Source organism: Micrasema longulum, unplaced genomic scaffold, assembly GCF_059751315.1.
Source record: "Micrasema longulum isolate JH-2025_06_02 unplaced genomic scaffold, ASM5975131v1 h1tg001492l, whole genome shotgun sequence".
NCBI lineage: Eukaryota > Metazoa > Arthropoda > Insecta > Trichoptera > Brachycentridae > Micrasema > Micrasema longulum.
In genome coordinates, this window is record NW_028278676.1 from 297,408 (window position 1) to 314,791 (window position 17,384).

The 17,384-nt window shown below is 32.9% G+C and overlaps 1 protein-coding gene across 1 annotated transcript; it reads right to left on the reverse strand.

The window, feature by feature from the left end:
- Positions 1 to 4,194: 4,194 nt before the first annotated feature.
- Positions 4,195 to 17,361, reverse strand: Als2 (Amyotrophic lateral sclerosis 2). Its single transcript, XM_088236027.1, has 9 exons — positions 13,953 to 17,361; positions 13,541 to 13,872; positions 12,574 to 12,788; positions 10,565 to 10,901; positions 9,395 to 9,630; positions 7,544 to 7,723; positions 6,657 to 6,847; positions 5,608 to 5,771; positions 4,195 to 4,630 (listed from the first exon to the last, which is right to left on the reverse strand). Exons 1-9 carry the CDS (start codon positions 17,065 to 17,067, stop codon positions 4,583 to 4,585), a joined length of 4,818 nt encoding a protein of 1,605 aa, XP_088092153.1. The 5' UTR covers positions 17,068 to 17,361; the 3' UTR covers positions 4,195 to 4,582.
- Positions 17,362 to 17,384: the final 23 nt, after the last annotated feature.

Here is a 17,384-nt window from a genome sequence, read left to right on the forward strand (position 1 = left end):
TGAGCATGAAACAGTTACATATTAGCGAATCACGACGAGAGTGGCGTCCAATCGACGACTTGTCTATATCAATTATTTCAGGGAACAATATTTATCTACCGACTACTTTTCTCTAATTTTATACCTATGCGCTATGTTTTAGTGGCCTTATCATATATACACTATTGTAAATGTATATCAGAACTGATCCGGTGATCCGGTGATCCGGGATCCAGGAGAGCGAGCCTGTGGGCGGAGTGGAATACTCCGCGACAGTATTTATATGTTAAGTGAAGAGGGGGTATTCTTATGCCATAGCTGAACTCTTAATACTAGATAATACTTCCGTGTGATGAATGTTCTCTTCCTTGTTAATCTTATGTTGTTTTTAACTGTCGACTAATTCCAAACATACGTATGTTAGAGATTTGTACAGAAATATTATTTTAGTATCAATAATTATTATAGTTTAATATAATTGGCAATATTATATCCAATGAATTTTTTTTTCTCTCGAGTTGAAGCAATACATCCCAAGATTGTATGGCATGTGATGCCAGTTTTATTTTGTTTTATATCAAATAATAGGCGTATAATATTTTGTAAATAGATCACTATGTGGACAAAATGGTGTAGAATAAAATGTAATATTTTAATTGGTAATTGATATGTTTATTTAGAACAAAGCTTTATTCTATTGCCCTAATAAACTGGCATTTATACTGAGTTCCCACATGAATAATCCGCTTTCCGGCGAGAGCTGACTGAAGTAGAGAATCCCTGGCTCTCCCCCGCCCCAACACATAAAGCTGGTCCTCTCACCTGCGAACATAAACCTATTTGTGTCTAAACCTGTTTTAACAGCAAATTATTTTCTTACAAAAGATAAGTTTGGGAGATCAGTAGTGGATAAATCATGTACGGAATATATTAAACAAAGACTTACAATCCAAGTGAAATAGCCGTGAGATATCACTTTTAGGTAACATTTACCTAAAATTAAATTTGTATTTACGGTGTACATTTTTGATATGATGTTGTACAAATGAAATTAAGACATTTGGTATGTTATTTTACAGGAATGAAATAAATAGCATTAACAAAAATACTTGTATATTATTTACTTCCTAGTGTTCCCGAGAATAAGAGAAATTTAGAAAGTGATTATGTATTATTGCAATAGGGTCCGACATTGCAAGAAATCTAAGTGCACAGTGTAGATGATGGTATCTTAATGATAATGCACTCCAGATTTTGAATTAGAGGGCCATGTATTATCGCACAGGTATCATTTGCGCTGTGCACACAGATTTCTCGCAATGTCATTCCCTTCTGCAATAATAATCACTTTCTAAAAATTATGTATATTTAGTGTGAGGTTCATTCCCGCAACTAATTAGTTCAAAGTGGCGGGTATTATTTGAAAAAAAAATTAACCTAATATGGGTTATTTGTTGGTTCATGAACTAATTTGTGTAACGTCTTTCACTACTTACATATGCTTATTTCGATGTGTGTATATATTTCATCTATTTGTGTCCAATGACTGACAATGTTACTACACACCTTAGTGATTAACCAACTGTAAAAATGAGAGTACATTGTTGCATCCACTATACAATGGGAGTCTGGACTATTATTACTGAATAATTAAAACAGAATACATACTTTTCAATGGTTTATTAAAGATTACACTAAAAAAAGTTTTCCCAGGGCGTACATACAATATCCTGTGCAAAACTGGAAGGATTTTCTAAAAACTAAAATGTCTTTTATATTATAATTTGGAATTTTAACATAACACGACAATAATAATAACTCAGGTACGGTGAATCACATACAATTTTAAAACATTACTGATATTTACAAAATTTAGTTTATACAATTATTTGGGAAACCAATGAAGTTAAGAGTTTCAAGCATGTTATATAAAAAATAAAATTAATAGCAGCTTTTCACACAATAGTTATGTTGAAAACAATTACAAGTAGTAACTATAAGAAGATTACGTATATGTATGCACATATTTGTAGAATATGTTTACCAAATAATATTATGATACTCATGCTTACGAGGGAAAGATTAGATCGGGAAAATATGAGAGGACAAGGGAGAAAATTGAGATATGCATATTTAGTTATAGATATTTTCAGTCCTGACAATGTGATGTCTGTTTAATGATTGGGGGCCTTCGTGGTGTAATAGCTAAGATGCTTGCCTCACTCACTGGGGTTCCGGATTCGATCCCAGGGAGAACACAATAATTTTTATGTGATATTTCTCAAACCTGGATGCTCTGTACATCTGTCACTATAATTAGGCCTCTTGGCCTATGGTATTTTTATACTGCGATTAAATTAATGTAGTAATACTACAGATTTTTATCTCCAAACCATCCAATAAAATAAATGCATACAGTATTTCACATGGTAGTATCATGGCACTAAAGAGTTAACTATGCTACTTACAACAAATGAAACTTGCCGAACATAATAAATTGAAGTTTTATATGGCCTAAATTTGTTGCAAAGTCCATGGTCATTTCCCCAGGAAAGGACTGGACATTATAGAAAATCTTTATGCCAATGGCTGGTTTAAGTGGCCACTTTACACACTGTGTAACATTCACCATTCTGCCCATATTCGAACATCTATATTCCTTCAATTCTTTCATCTGTTGATGTTTGTGAAGTTAAAGAGCTGAAACCTTTATACTAGGCAACGCCTGAAAATGTTATTTTTTTAATTTCTATACTTCTTCATGGACCAGGTGGATATATCAACAAGGGGTTTTAAGTTGATGCTGTAACAGTTATGGGTCGTACCTGATTTTAAAAATTTAAAAACTTTTCGAATTATTTTTTTTTTTTTTTTTAACTAACCAGACATGACACTAATGATCGAGTTGATTTTGTTTTCGCTAATGGAGTCTTCACATTATCTCAAAAATCATGATATCTGAAATCCCACATTCCATTAATTGATGATTTTAAAAATATGTAAGGACTCGTCAAATTATAATCAATTCTTACATTAATTTATTAACTTATGTATTCATGCAAAAAAAGTGGCAACATAATTTTTACTTTATGCAAGTTCTATCTAATTTTTGTTCTGGGGTCATACTTATAACTGTATTTGAAGTAGGTAAATAATATAAAATAATCAATTGTTTTCATCAATCGGTTTTGAGTATCAATAACTGGCACTTTTAGATTTATTAATTCTTTAAATTTTGCTTAGATAAAGTTTCTTATTATGATTATATTCTATACACTCATCTTAAAAATAAACATTATCAAGTAGATTTTTTACAACAATTAACAACTAGTATTAGATAAAATACGAGTTCCTACCTTGTTTCAAGTTATTTATAAAAATCATAGAAACTAAATATTTTTATGTAACACATTTACAATTTTGAGTTTTTTCTTTCTTTCTAATATGAAAATTTGTGTTAAGAATACACAGATGCACATTTACAGAAAATTAGATAAATAAACTAATTTTCAAATAAAACCAAAAAATATATTGATCTCTCAATGGAGATATAGAAAAAATATAGAACTCTAGACATTTACAGGGCTCATGACCTGTCATTGGTTTGAGTAACATTCACCATTCTGTATATGTTTATCTGTTGAGTTTTGTGAAGTAAGTGCTGAAGCCTTTATTAATAAAACCAAAAAATTTAAACTGCTTTGAATATTAAAATGCAATAGCGAGATGATAAATTAATCAATGAAGTTTTTAACATTAAATCAATATTTGAGACAAAGCTTACATCAAGATTATGTCACATTTATACTTTTTGGTTAATAGATATATTTTGTTTGTCATCTTTGGACTGAAAACACATTATCGCTGCGGAACAAAAGGCAACTTAACTAAACATGTTATGAAACAGGTCACTTTTTGTTTCACAGTGAAGATATTCATCATCATAATGGTCAGTGGAGAATACAACACATAAACTTGATCATACCATGTCTTTTGTAACCTTACTTGACTTCTACGTGCTAAACCACCGCAGCACCCCTTTATTAACTTTATCGATAATGCATTCTGCATGAATGCCGACATTTGTGCACCTATCATAATATATTATAATTTTACCGCACATTTACCGGAGGGAATTCACATATTATATTTTTTAATATATTAAATATCAGTTGAATAATTTTTTATTTTTATTTAAATAAAATAATAAAAAGCTTTTATTTCCACCTATGTATTAATTGCTTGCTTTTTAATTGATGCATGTAACATTGATTAATTCTTTTTTTATTTCCGTGAGCAAATTCTTACAATGATTTTTTTTTAATAAAATAAATATTTGCCATTTTCAACGAGTTGTAAATAACTCACTATAAGAAAATGGGAATCAAGTTGGGGTAGAGTGGGATTCGAACCACGGACCTTTGAGCTGTGAGTCCGAGACACTAGCCACGGGACCACAACCCGATTCGAGATAAATTGAAGTCGTAAAAATATGCATGTATTTTCTATCTTTATTAATCAGGATATGACTTTTTCAAAAAATAATAACTACAATATTAATAAAAAATCTTGCCATCATGAAAAAAGGTTCTGCGTTACAAAATTAGTCGCATATTGTCACCTTTTCTTGTAAAATCTGGAAATAGCATGCCTGAAAAAAAAGAGAAACACTGATACATGTTTTTTTCTAAAAATTCTTGGTTTGAATGGATCAACACATACATATTATGGAGACTTTAAATATTTTAGAAATTTTTGATAGTTTGAAGTATATTTAGTTTATTGATTTTGTATTGAAATGTAAGTAAGTAATTAAAAGTAAAATCAAAAACTAAAATTATAAGTCCAGTAAACAAGATCATCAGTGTTAACAATAAAAACCTCTAAATGGAAGATATATAAGATAAAACTGGACAAAGAAAATTAAATGGCGGAACTGCCAAGACGAATAGGAATGAGTTGGGCAGCTTTTGGAAAACATAGACACATACTAAGAAAATAAAGAGATTACGATCTGTCTGAAAAGGAAAACATATGAATCATGTATACTGCCAGTGACTACATATGCATTAGAGACAAACAACACGGCCCTCACAAAAATAAATATAGAAAAGCTCAAATGTACACGGCAATCCATGGAAAGATCCATGCTTGGTATAAGCCTAAGAGACAAAATAAGAAATGAAGAAATTAGGAGCAGAACCAGAATAACGGATATCATGGATCGAGTAGCAGGACTGAAGTGTTGCGAGACAAGACCCCACAAGATGGACCCCTAAAATTTAAAGATAGAGACCTTGGGAGAATAAGCGAGGCGTCGCAAGACCTCAAAAAATATGGTCCGATGACATAGCTGCTGTGGGAGGTAAAAATTGGCTGTAAGTAGCAACCGACCGAGAAAAATAGAAGGATATGGAAGAGGCCTATATCCAGCAGTGGAGGACAGAAGGCTGAAGAGGAAGAAGAGGATTTTAAATGGTTACAAAGCAAAAGTTGTGTACAACAAAGTATAATATATAAATTAAGCATGGAAAATCACAAATCAAACTATCTATATGAATTTTTTCTTGTTGAAACATCAAAATAATAGCATTATTGGATATTAATAATTGAAAATAAAATAATTACCTTAAGAGTAGTGAACATAATTCCAAGTTCACCATTTTGCATGGAAGGCTCCAAGAAATCTTCGATAAAATGAATTTCTGATCCAAGTTGCAAAATTCTGGCTCTCACCACAACAAAATGAAAGACAGGGAACAGCTCATCCATTGTCCATAGATATGTAGGCCCTGGTAAATATAAATAATACAATGTTGGGCTTGCTATTTAATATACAATCAACAATATCATTGAAAAATCCGTAGAATAACAAAAAAAAACTCACATCATCAGAGTGGGAGTTTTGTTCATGGAAGTATAATTTCAGATATTGAGTTTTGAAGTGGAAACTGTGAGTGTAAAATGATGTTTTAGAAAAGAAAATTAAAACCCACCTATTCTATATCATTTAAATAAATCTTGAGCATGTAATGACAAAATGGATACTTATTAATTTTAGTTATTTACAATAAATACACAACTTCTTTCATATTCCCAAATAGGGTCTTTTCACGTTTATTCATTATTTTTATTTTTAAATAAGCAAAAAACGATGGTAAAAGTATAAAGTGAGGCGTTTTGCGCCTAGACAAATGGCACGTTTTGGCGCCAAACTTGTATGCAATGTATATTAGAAGGGCAGTTGGTGGTCATAATGCGTGACGTTAAAATGACGTAATGCCAACACAAGCCGGTTTGTATGTGCTCATTTTTAAACCTGAAAATTATAAATGAAAACTTGTTTTGAATACGTTGTATAATTAGAATCGCAAAAATCCACTCCAAAATAATATTTTACTTTTAACATAATTCCCGGCTTCTGAAAATACCCTATTGCTAGAAATAAAACCATGTTAAGTTAAATTGTTTTACTTCCATTTTCAATTCAATTTAATACTGCATAGAATTACTTATGTAAAGCTCACTGAAAATAGCGCTATTAGTTAGTTTTTTTTTTTATGTATACATGTTCTGATTAAACTTTCATAAAATGTTTTAATCAAAACTATCTGAAATCCAGATTCACAACTTTGGCTCTGATCTGTCAAAATGAAGTTTTTTGTGCGTTTTGTTACCTAGTTCTTTCTGCACAGCTGCTGTTATTTTCTGAAAAGTACTTTTTATAACAAGTAACTTTTCCATTGGGCAAAATGTGGTCTTCAGTTGCTGCAGTGTGTCCACAGCTTCGGAGAACAACTGGTCCTTAACTGGTGAAAAAGGTGGAGATCCGATGGATGTTTTAGCCGTGTAGCTTATCAAAAATTTTCTGTAAAGTTTAAAAAACTTAGAATAATATAAAGGAGTCAAAATCATAATCCTATAATACAGTACCAACATATTACAAACTCATATATATCCGGAAAGGCAAAGCTAGAATTTTAAATTTAAAATGTTTTGTTTGTTATACTTTTTATTTTAGAACAGTAATGAATATAATAAGTCCTGCGGTACCACAGATTCCAATGCTGTAAACTATATTGATAAATATGTAAGCAAATATACAGTAATTGATTTTAGTTTGAATATACACTTAGATATCAAGGCGTCGGCACTTTTCAAGATGTAAATTGTAAAAAAAAAAATAATAGCCAGATCTTTTAATCATGCTACATATTTTTTTTAACAAGGCTATCTATTTACCAAAATAAAATAATTATTATCATTTCCCTATTCATAGGGAACTACATTGGTTCACCAAATGCAGTGTATCTCGATCATTTGTTACATGAAGGAAAGTTGATTAGTCCTGCTCTTTTGGTTCCAATCTTCCAGGGACAATGAAAATAAATATTACATGCATAACTGTATATATAGCTGTATACTTCATATGCCCATACATGGAAATATGAAAAACATATTTATGGGTAATATTTTGTTTACAAAATAATAATACCTATATTAAAATGATGATATTGTTATTATTCTGACAACAAAACATTTTCAAAGATATCTTTTTACTTACTGATCAATGCCGAGGAAAGCCATAAGTGTTACATCTGTTTGTCGATTCCATTTTAATAACCGTTTCCAATAAGCGACATCTTCTTTCTGATGGTGAAGTGCATACAGAACATGGAGGGAGGGGTGGACACGAGGGAGTAAGAGGGGTTGAACTATCCCTGATACTGATACCACTTCATCGCTGAAAGAAAATCAATTATAATAGTGAATACATTTTTAAGTAACTCCTTTACCAATAAGATCCTCTAAATAAACAAACAAAATGCTTGACATTCGCGTGATTATAGGGGCCAGTTTTTCAATCTAAATTATTAATATCTCTTACTATCATTTTTAAAAACTTTTACATTGAATAAATACAATGTAAAAGAAGCAAGACTATTAAATTACTTATTGATTTAAGTTAGTAGGTACACGTACAATGCGTAATGTTTTAGATAATTAAATATGCCGGACTAAAACAGATTTGATAAATCCTTATGGGTGAATTAATGATGAGGTGATATTATTGTTATGTCGGCCTCGTGGTGTAGTGGTCAGCACATTTGCCTATCATGCAATAGGTCACGGGTTCAATTTCCGGCATGGTTGACATGAAATATTTATTTAAAATAGGATTTCACTATTTAATAGTTCATAGTCCCTGAACTGGCACCTGAAGCGTAAGACTGATGATCTTATCTTCATGTAATACAAATGATAAGATACGCTGCGATCGGTGAGAAAAAAATTATGATGATAATTATTGTGATTGGTCTGTGTCTGGGCGGGTGAAAACTACAGTTTTCAGTGTAAAATTAAACCAGATTATTGGACTTGGATTATTATATTTTTCATAACACTTTACATTTATACATACATATTAATCGTTCACCGGTTATTCCACATTCTAACACAGTGATCCATTCCAGTTCGAGCAAACCAATTATGCAAAATTCCAGCATATTTTTTTCTGAAAACGTCAAAGATGCCGCGTTCTACGTTAAATCAGGTGATGAAAAAAACTGGTGGTTATAAATCTCAAGCATATTCTATCAAGAGAAAATAGTCATTTAAAAAAAAAAAAAAGTTTTCAAATTATATTCAAATGTTTAAGATATAAAATAAAGTGAGTTTTATGTGCGCAGAAATAAGTTGTGGTAATCGGCTAGTTTCTTATTTTACTAGGAACGGGCTGGCCACGCTTTATAGATGTTTGTATTTATTTTTCGGGTGAAATATAATTGCTGGCAATAATATTTTTCTTTTTCCATAAATACTATCGATTTATTTATTTAATAAACGCCCTGAGGGCTCTTACAATATACAGTTAAAAGTACATAAAGCATTATAGAAAATAACAAAAAATAAAATCATAACTAATACACTAAACTTGTAATTAATTTTTAAAAAAGTGAAAGGAAATAAAGTGAAGATGAGAAAGACAACAAGCAAAAAACACAACACGGCATAGTAGAATTTAAATCCACAGTTGCGTAACAGAATGTAAAACTACTCATTTATGAGTAGTTTAATCGGCAATGTGCGTATGCGGTTTCTGGACTAATATTTTATTTTTGTACATAATGTTATTTGTACATTGGCGGGCTTATTGCCAAATGACAATTTCTTCCAACCAACCAATAAAATAAAAGTTTTATTTTTATAATTCAAGTTACAGAACATATTCAATAGGAAAAAAAAAAAGATTAAAAAGTTAAAAATAGAAATAAACGTATTTGTTTATAAATTACCTTAAATCAAAACTATTACTCAATGGGAAAAAGGAAATATAGTTGAAATGCAGGTTTGACATAATATAAAATATAAACACTATTTGTATGGGATTGAAAATTTAATAATTAGTACTAACTTGGTGAATTCATCATCTTCGTTACCATCTCTTAGCACTATGTAACTGTCGGGGGCCGGCAAAGCAGGAAACAGCAGCCTTATGGCGGAATATATGCGAACAGAGAGGCACTTCAGTTCGTCCACTGTATGGGACAGCAAGAGTGGGTGTACTCTCACGCCCCCGTACGATGCGCTGAATGCCGTCGCACAACCCGACACAAGCTGCCCTATTGGGTGGGCACTAATCTCACATGCCTAAAATAATTCAACAAACGTGTTCTTTACACGATAGACTTCTGTAAAACATGAAGAAAAATAACAGCCAGTAAACAATCTTTACCAGCTCATTCGAGAACGTTTATTTATTTACGAACTCATTCAGTCCATTTAGAGTACCAAAGCAGTACCCTGTGCACCATCGGATGCGGGTAGGGAAATAATTATTATGACTAATCTTCAATACAAAAGAGTAAATAAAAGGAGACGAAAAAAGTGTAAATTCATAGATAAATTTACTATGAATAATTTAGGCTTAATATGAGCCTAAAAAGACTTATTTGATATTTTTTTGTCATCTGTCTACCTTTGTATATAAATATAAATAAATCAATAACTTTGGTGATTTATATTTTTGCTTTTAGAAACATTTAAAATATTTTCTCGCAACAGTTTTGGAGATCATTTATATCAAATAGTAATCTGCAAAAAAGTTTTAATTAACAGTAAACCTTTCAAATTTGTTATTTATTATATATTACACGGAGAAAAGAGAACACAAATAAAGCACATTACAACAGAGATGAAGAACATTTTAGAGAAGGTAATATAGAAGTCTAGGTATTTACAGGGCTTATGACCTGTCATTGGCTGGTTTAAGTAACTACTTTACACACTGTGTAACATTCACCATTTTGCCCATCTATATTCCTTCAATTATTTCATCTGTTGATGTTTGTGAAGTTAAAGAGATGAAAAGTGAGATTCATATAATAATAAACCAGCCAATGACAGGTCATAAGCCCTGTAGATGCCTAGACTTCTATATTACCTTCTCTAAAATGTTTTTCATCTCTGTTGTAATGTGTTAATATTAACAGCTCCCCAGGGAGTTGAATTCAGTCCTTGTCTACAAAAATTTAGACAAACTCAAAATATTGTTGGCAAATAAAGCATTTAAAGAAGTTCAAACCTTTGATATGTATTGTCTTATTTCATTATATGATTCCATTGTTAAGGAAGTTTGTCCATATTGTGGAATGAAATCTAATCTTTCTGAAGATTGCCTGTTGTCGCTTTTTTTCGGAGTATCCAAGGAGAAAGAAGAGGGAAGACTATCATCTTGAGCATTCGAAATGATGACTGCAATATTGCGCCAACATTTCTCATTCCATGAGCTGTTGTTTAGTTTAAAACTTTGGTCCACCATGGCAGGTAAAAGGTTATCAGGGAAACCAAGTTGCTCAAAGCAATGCCGGAATAACCCATTCCACTTTTGACTTGGAGGAACGCTTAAATATCCAAATGAACTGAAAAAGAAAATACTAAATTTAGGTTTTTTTTATGTTTGAGAGCATTAAAATTGAAAATTAGTAATTGATGCCAAAATAAACTATACATAAAAACCCATCTACCTAAATAATAGCGTAATTCAAAACCGTCTCTAAATCTTGCAAAAACAGGTTTCAATTATACTACTAATAATTATAAACTTAGAATTCTCCATTGAGTTGGTAAAGCATAATAAGAAATCTCACAATTCTTTTTCCAAAGTTTTTCGCAAATATCTCGGTGACTCCTTCAATGGAGATTTCTAAGTTTGCTTATACCCTCATTTATTTTCAACTGAAAATTATATTGGTGAATTATTATTATAAAAACAATATTTTGGATGAGTTTGTAACTGTTCCGGACGCGCGCATTTATGTAAAAATTATCTAGGAACCCCAGTATCTGTTAGCTAGGTGCTGGACCTTCAATAAAGACAAAGGTTCGTTTTCGGGTCTGGCCTCAGTGATACCGGGGAAATTATAGCCTAGAAACTGTTATAAAAATTAATAAATTATGATAGTTTGCCATGTTATAAGCCCAAAAAAGGCTGCTATAAAAATGAATAAAATGTATATGTTGCGTGCATCGCAGCTATCGATGAAATAACCCGTATGGGCGGAGCGAAAGGCTATATTTAAAAATTAATAAGTCAGTTGAGCTCTGGTCTCTAAACAGTAAAAACAGCGTTTTATTCTGTCTCTCCGCCGCTTTGTGTGTATTCTCGAGCTCTGGTCTTCGCTCCGCTCTGCCCCCTAACTACCCTTGCCTCTCTATACCTCTTTGACCAGGCGGAAGGTCCTTTTCGGGGCTACTGAGATTGATTTGTAGTCGGTGCAGCCCCTAGCTTCCAGCTTTACCTTTTGGCCTTGCCTGGGAGGGAGCCTCCCGTTTACGCCGGGAAACCTGACTGTAGGAGACGCGGGTGACAAACCAGCAAAAATTATGGTAATACATACTTTACACTAACCATTATTTATTCAAACACAGTGCACAGTGCACAGTTTACATACATATGCATAAGGGCGGGCATATTGCCTTAAGGCAATTTCTTCCTACCTGTTTTTATCTTTTAATTTAGTATATGTATATACAAAACAAACAAACCATTATGCCATTTTACCGTAGGGGTAGGCAGAGAGGACATAATGCCATATTACTCTGCATACAGACTTCGCTTCCTCTAGATTTATACATCTTCTCAAGCACGCATGCCGATTATTAAGACTTTTGACATTTCCACCTTTAAGTATTTATTAGATTTGGTCATGCCATGTCTTTCTCGGTCTTCCTCGTATTCTGCATCCATTAACATTAGCTCTTCATGTCCAAACCAACGCAAAACTCTTTTCTTGATTTTGTCAATAATGTTCAAATTTAACTGTAGATACATAACATAATATTGTTTAAAGCGATTTATAAATAATGCAACCTCTTAAGTATCTTACATGTTGCACATTTCAAAAGAATGACAGGCAGAAAGGTATTTTAAAATGTTTAGAAAAAGAAGGGACAGACTCCCTACATACTTTAAATATATCAATATTCCATGTAATGTTTGAATAGCTTACTGTGAATACCATTAAATAGTGTATTATTTTGAGAAAACCTATTTACTAGTTGAATTTTCAATAATTGAACGGCTAAACATACTTGGGTTTTGAATTAGGAGGCGGTGCAGGGTTGGATACATTCATATGAAGCGTTCCAGAATTGATCTTCACACCATCCGTCCATGCACCATTAAATGTTCCTTCGATTCGATCTCCACTTGAAAATGTCAACATTCCCTTTCCATTGAAAACACCAGCCGACCTGAATTCACCCTCGTAATGAGTTCCATCCTCAAATATCATTACTCCATGACCCTGCAAACGAAAAATATGGACTAAATGTAAAAAAATATGGAATAAAGAATTGTTTTAAAAAACAGTACTTCTGCTACCAAAGCCAAATACTAATAACGGACACAAACACTAAAATTATTTTCTGGCACCTAACCTTAATAATTCTTTATGTATGGTAATATAGATAAGCAAACGAAATAACAATGATTTCAAAACTCCAATCCATAAATGGATATCTCAAAGGACTAGAAAGGAAGCTGAAGAATATGTCTCATACGTCAGAGTATAATTACATTTTTTTTCTTTTCATTTTATATTATCTATTGTTTATTTCATTTTTCATATTTCTTTTTAAAATTACATTATATTAGACTAAAATTATAATTGATGTGAAAGTATATTGAACTTATGTATAGAAAAATAAAATACACTTGACATTCTGGAATGTGACTACGGTCCAGTGGAGTTGTTACATACACAAAAAAGTTGATAGCACAAAATATTTTTAAATATATATTTTTATGCATAAAAATGTGAATTTTGTAACCTTTGTATATACACTGAAACCTCTTTTTACACAGTACCGTGTAAAAAAAAAAGTCTACTAAAAAAGAACAATCTTGTTGTAGAAATGTAATTATATAATAGGTTTATACTTAGTCTCAATAAAATTTATACTCGAGTGAGTCATGGACAAAAAATTCCATCATGTCGGGACATTAAAAATAATAAAACTATTTGTTTACAATATTAATATTATAAGCTCAACTAACTGTTAATGTGTCATTCATGAATACACCCTCATAATATATTCCATCCAAGGTGACAATCAGTCCACAACCATTCTTCTTGTTATCACTCCAAGTTCCAAGATATTTCTCTCCTTTACCAATATCATCCATCACCCCATAACCCTGGCGGACACCCTGAGCCCACTCTCCCATATATATTGTGGCTGTAGATGTAGTGAAGTCTCCCTGTTTTCTCACTCCGTGACCGTGTGCTAATCCATCTTTGAAATACCCTTCGTAAATATCTCCAGATGTGTACTTCATGATTCCAAACCCATTTTGTAAATTATCTTTCCACTGGCCTTCATACACACCTAAAACAAAATAAATCACACTGAAGAAAAAAGTATACAGACAAAATGGATAGAAAGATTACAGATGTGTGTAACTCTACCAATATTGGGGATCTCCATTCGCCCTTGACCATGAATTTGATTATTGTGAAACTGCCCTAAATATGTTTTTCCATCTTGCCATTCCATTTTCCCAGTTCCGTGAAGCTTCCCATTTAACCATCTTCCTGAGTATTTGGCATCCTTATATAGTTGACTTTTATTTGTATACGTATAAACAGCAGTTCTTACAAGAGGCGGATTTACACTGCTAGTTTTATTCAAACTTATTTTAATTGCTGTTTGAAAGTCAAGAAGCCACCTGAATTTTTCTTGAGACGTTGGAGCATAAATAGTAAAAGAATCTTCCGGAGTGATAAGTCGAATAGCATTTTGTAAAGATTCAGTATCATTGACAGCTTCTGCCCAAAGTGTTGCCAAAAGATGTATATTTTGATTACTACCATTAATGTGAATAAAAATATCATTTAGTAAAATAAACCAATGAGAGCTAAACCTTCCAGAATGAAGAAGAGAGAGAGGATGAGCTTTGGATTCTCGTATTAATCGACGTTCTGGAGTACGAAAAATATCTAAGGTTTTTCCTGCACTCTCCCAAAACAATTTGGTAACATTAGCATCCTTCTTCTTACGATCCTGTGTGTTGATGAATGAATCCCACTTAGAAAGAACATCCGCTAACTTTTGCTCAATACAAACTTTAACTTCTGTCGGTGATGAACGGGAATTATATTTAATGAGAGATTGAATAATACATTTATATGTATTGAGTCGACTCAAAGGATGCATGATAGCATAGATTATGATGCCTTCCGATATACTTTTAGTATTCTTTTGCTTACTCGATGGGAGTTTATCGTTGAACAAATTATTAAGTGCCACCGGCACATCGAGGTATGAACTTATTAGGTTGAAACCATTGAGAACAATAATATTACAAACTGCATTTAAATATCTCTCGTATAAAGAAACATGCTCCTCGCAGTTTTGAATTAAAGCAATTTCGGTTGCCTTTTTTTGGCCTTCAGTATATTTCCAGAATGATAAAACATTAAGAGAAGTAAAATACATTATATCAGCGTAGATAGTACAAAGTGATTCAAAAATCAAAGAATTACCGCTGATTGTTGCGGTAACCTTTAAAAGTGGCTTTATTAGAGATTGATGAACAAGAATCATTTCTTCTAAAAATTGTTGCTCTATTGCCAAATCCTGAAGTGCGAGAGTCTCTTGACTATGGTGTGATTGCGAATGAAATAAGCTCAACACTCCTGATGATAAGATGTGACAGGTAAAATTAAGATCAGCTGACAGTGTGGTATAAAAGTCATGATGTTTTTTAGGATGACGGACTTTGGTAATTTTTTTATGATAATCCGAATCGCCCATTGGTTTTTGTTCTTTTATTGATTCTTTGAGATTTTTAGCATCCTGAGTAAATCCAACATTATATTTTCCAATGAAGAAAAGGTTTTCATCTAGGGTAAAAACCAAGGTGTGATAATCTCCACAAGATATATCGCGTGCCCTATCAGTATTGGAGTTGGCTGAGAACAGTTGCGGACTACTCTTATCTTTGGTAGAATCTGTACTAACTTGATGCCATGTATTGTTGCCCCAACCGAACACTCGGCCATCCAAAGTAATCGCAGCACAATGAGACTTTCCACAAGACAGTTTGTAAATACCGAGATTAGATAGTCGCGGTATAGAGATAGGTTGCGACCTCTTGACAGTATCTCCAGTACCCAGCTGCCCATTATTAGCATCACCCCAAACCCATACTTCAGAATTTAATAAATTTTGACCTATCTTGACGAGCATTTTAGCTCTATCTTGTATAACAGTTTGGGAGTGTTCCTTGTCACTCATGGTGCTGGAAGACATTTGAATTTCATCCATTTTGTAATTTGAAGACAGAGAATACATTAAAGGGTTCAGTTCTTCCGCAATAAGAGTTTCGTACGCCTCAAGTGCATCATTTGTCTCACTACTGCCACTCATGTGCCGAGAGAGAGTTGCTACTTTGTCTCCGACTGTCTTTACTCCTTCCACCACTAAATTAGTGAGATTAGATACATTTTCTTTAATGATTCTCGTAGGTCGCTCGGTGCACTCTACTAAATAGTCTTCTCCAGCAGACACCCAAGAAAGCTGCTTAGTGAGGAATTGCTTCGCTGCTTCCGTATTGATAAATATCATATTGGGTTTATCTTCGGAGTTTCCTTCTTTGGTTAGTATAGTCGAATTCTCTTCTGTTACAGTTTCCAAAGTTGTTTTACTTTTCTCTTCGCATTCATCTTTATTGGAGGCGTGAACACTTTTAGAATTTTCATCAAAATGTATTTTAGTTAGCTCGGAATCTTCAGTAGATGGACTCGTGTCCTCTGTCGGTGTATGTGGTCCATGAAGGTCCGGGTGGGTGTGGGCAGCGGAGGTGCTACTCGTATCCTCGCTGGACTTGCCCACGGCCACCCCGAGAGGGCACGTATCTGCCAGAGACGCTTGGGAAGGTGTAGACATTCTAGTGGCAGTTTGACATTCGAGGCACGAAGAAGTAAACACATCCTCGTCATTTTCAGTATCAGTTTCATCTTCGCATATTTTTTTTCTAACAATAACTATTCCAAACTTTTCCCCAACTGCAGCTTGGTACACAGTGCGACCTTCAAAAAACAACACTTTCTTAGGTTCGAATGAGTTAATAGTCAGTTGGGGCATGCAGCCTGAAGCCCAGAGTTGGCCACACTTACTAATGTACAGGACACCAAATTCACCACCAGCGATGGATTTGATTTTAACATTATGACTAGGTGTTTTATGGCCGTGGTGACAGTTTCTAGCATCTTCTCTTATTATGATTTCTTCTTTGATGTCCCAGGATTTAGGATCACACTTGAAAACCTGTCCCGAGACATCGACATAAAACAGCTGCTTGTTATAAGACGCAATATCGATTGCGTTAATATCTGCAATTTTTCTGAAATCTAGTGTTTTGGACGAATTTTCAAGTACGGCATGATATAAAGATCGATCTTCACGCAAAATGATAACATCGTTTTTAATCACAGAAATTTTAATTGCTCCTATTCGATTTAACCACTCATTATCAACAATTAAGCTTTCCAAGCCTCTCCAGAAACATAAATGGTCCATAATTAAAAACGAGTTAAATTAAATTAAATTTAAAACAAACACATTTTGAAAGTAAACTTTATAACAAGTATTCGCGTAAATAAATCACGGTTGCCATTTATTTACCGAGAGTATAAACATTTTTATGACATTTTTCGCAATATTTTGAAGAAATCAGAGAAATGTCAAAGTTGTGATAGACAATTTTTGTAATTTGTAGAAGTCAGCTGTCAAATATTCTATGGCGTTGTGAGAATATTTCACGACCATCAACATTGTCAGTGAAATCATGACTTTTTCTATGATATAATCCACAAAAAGAAAATGTCAACAAACGT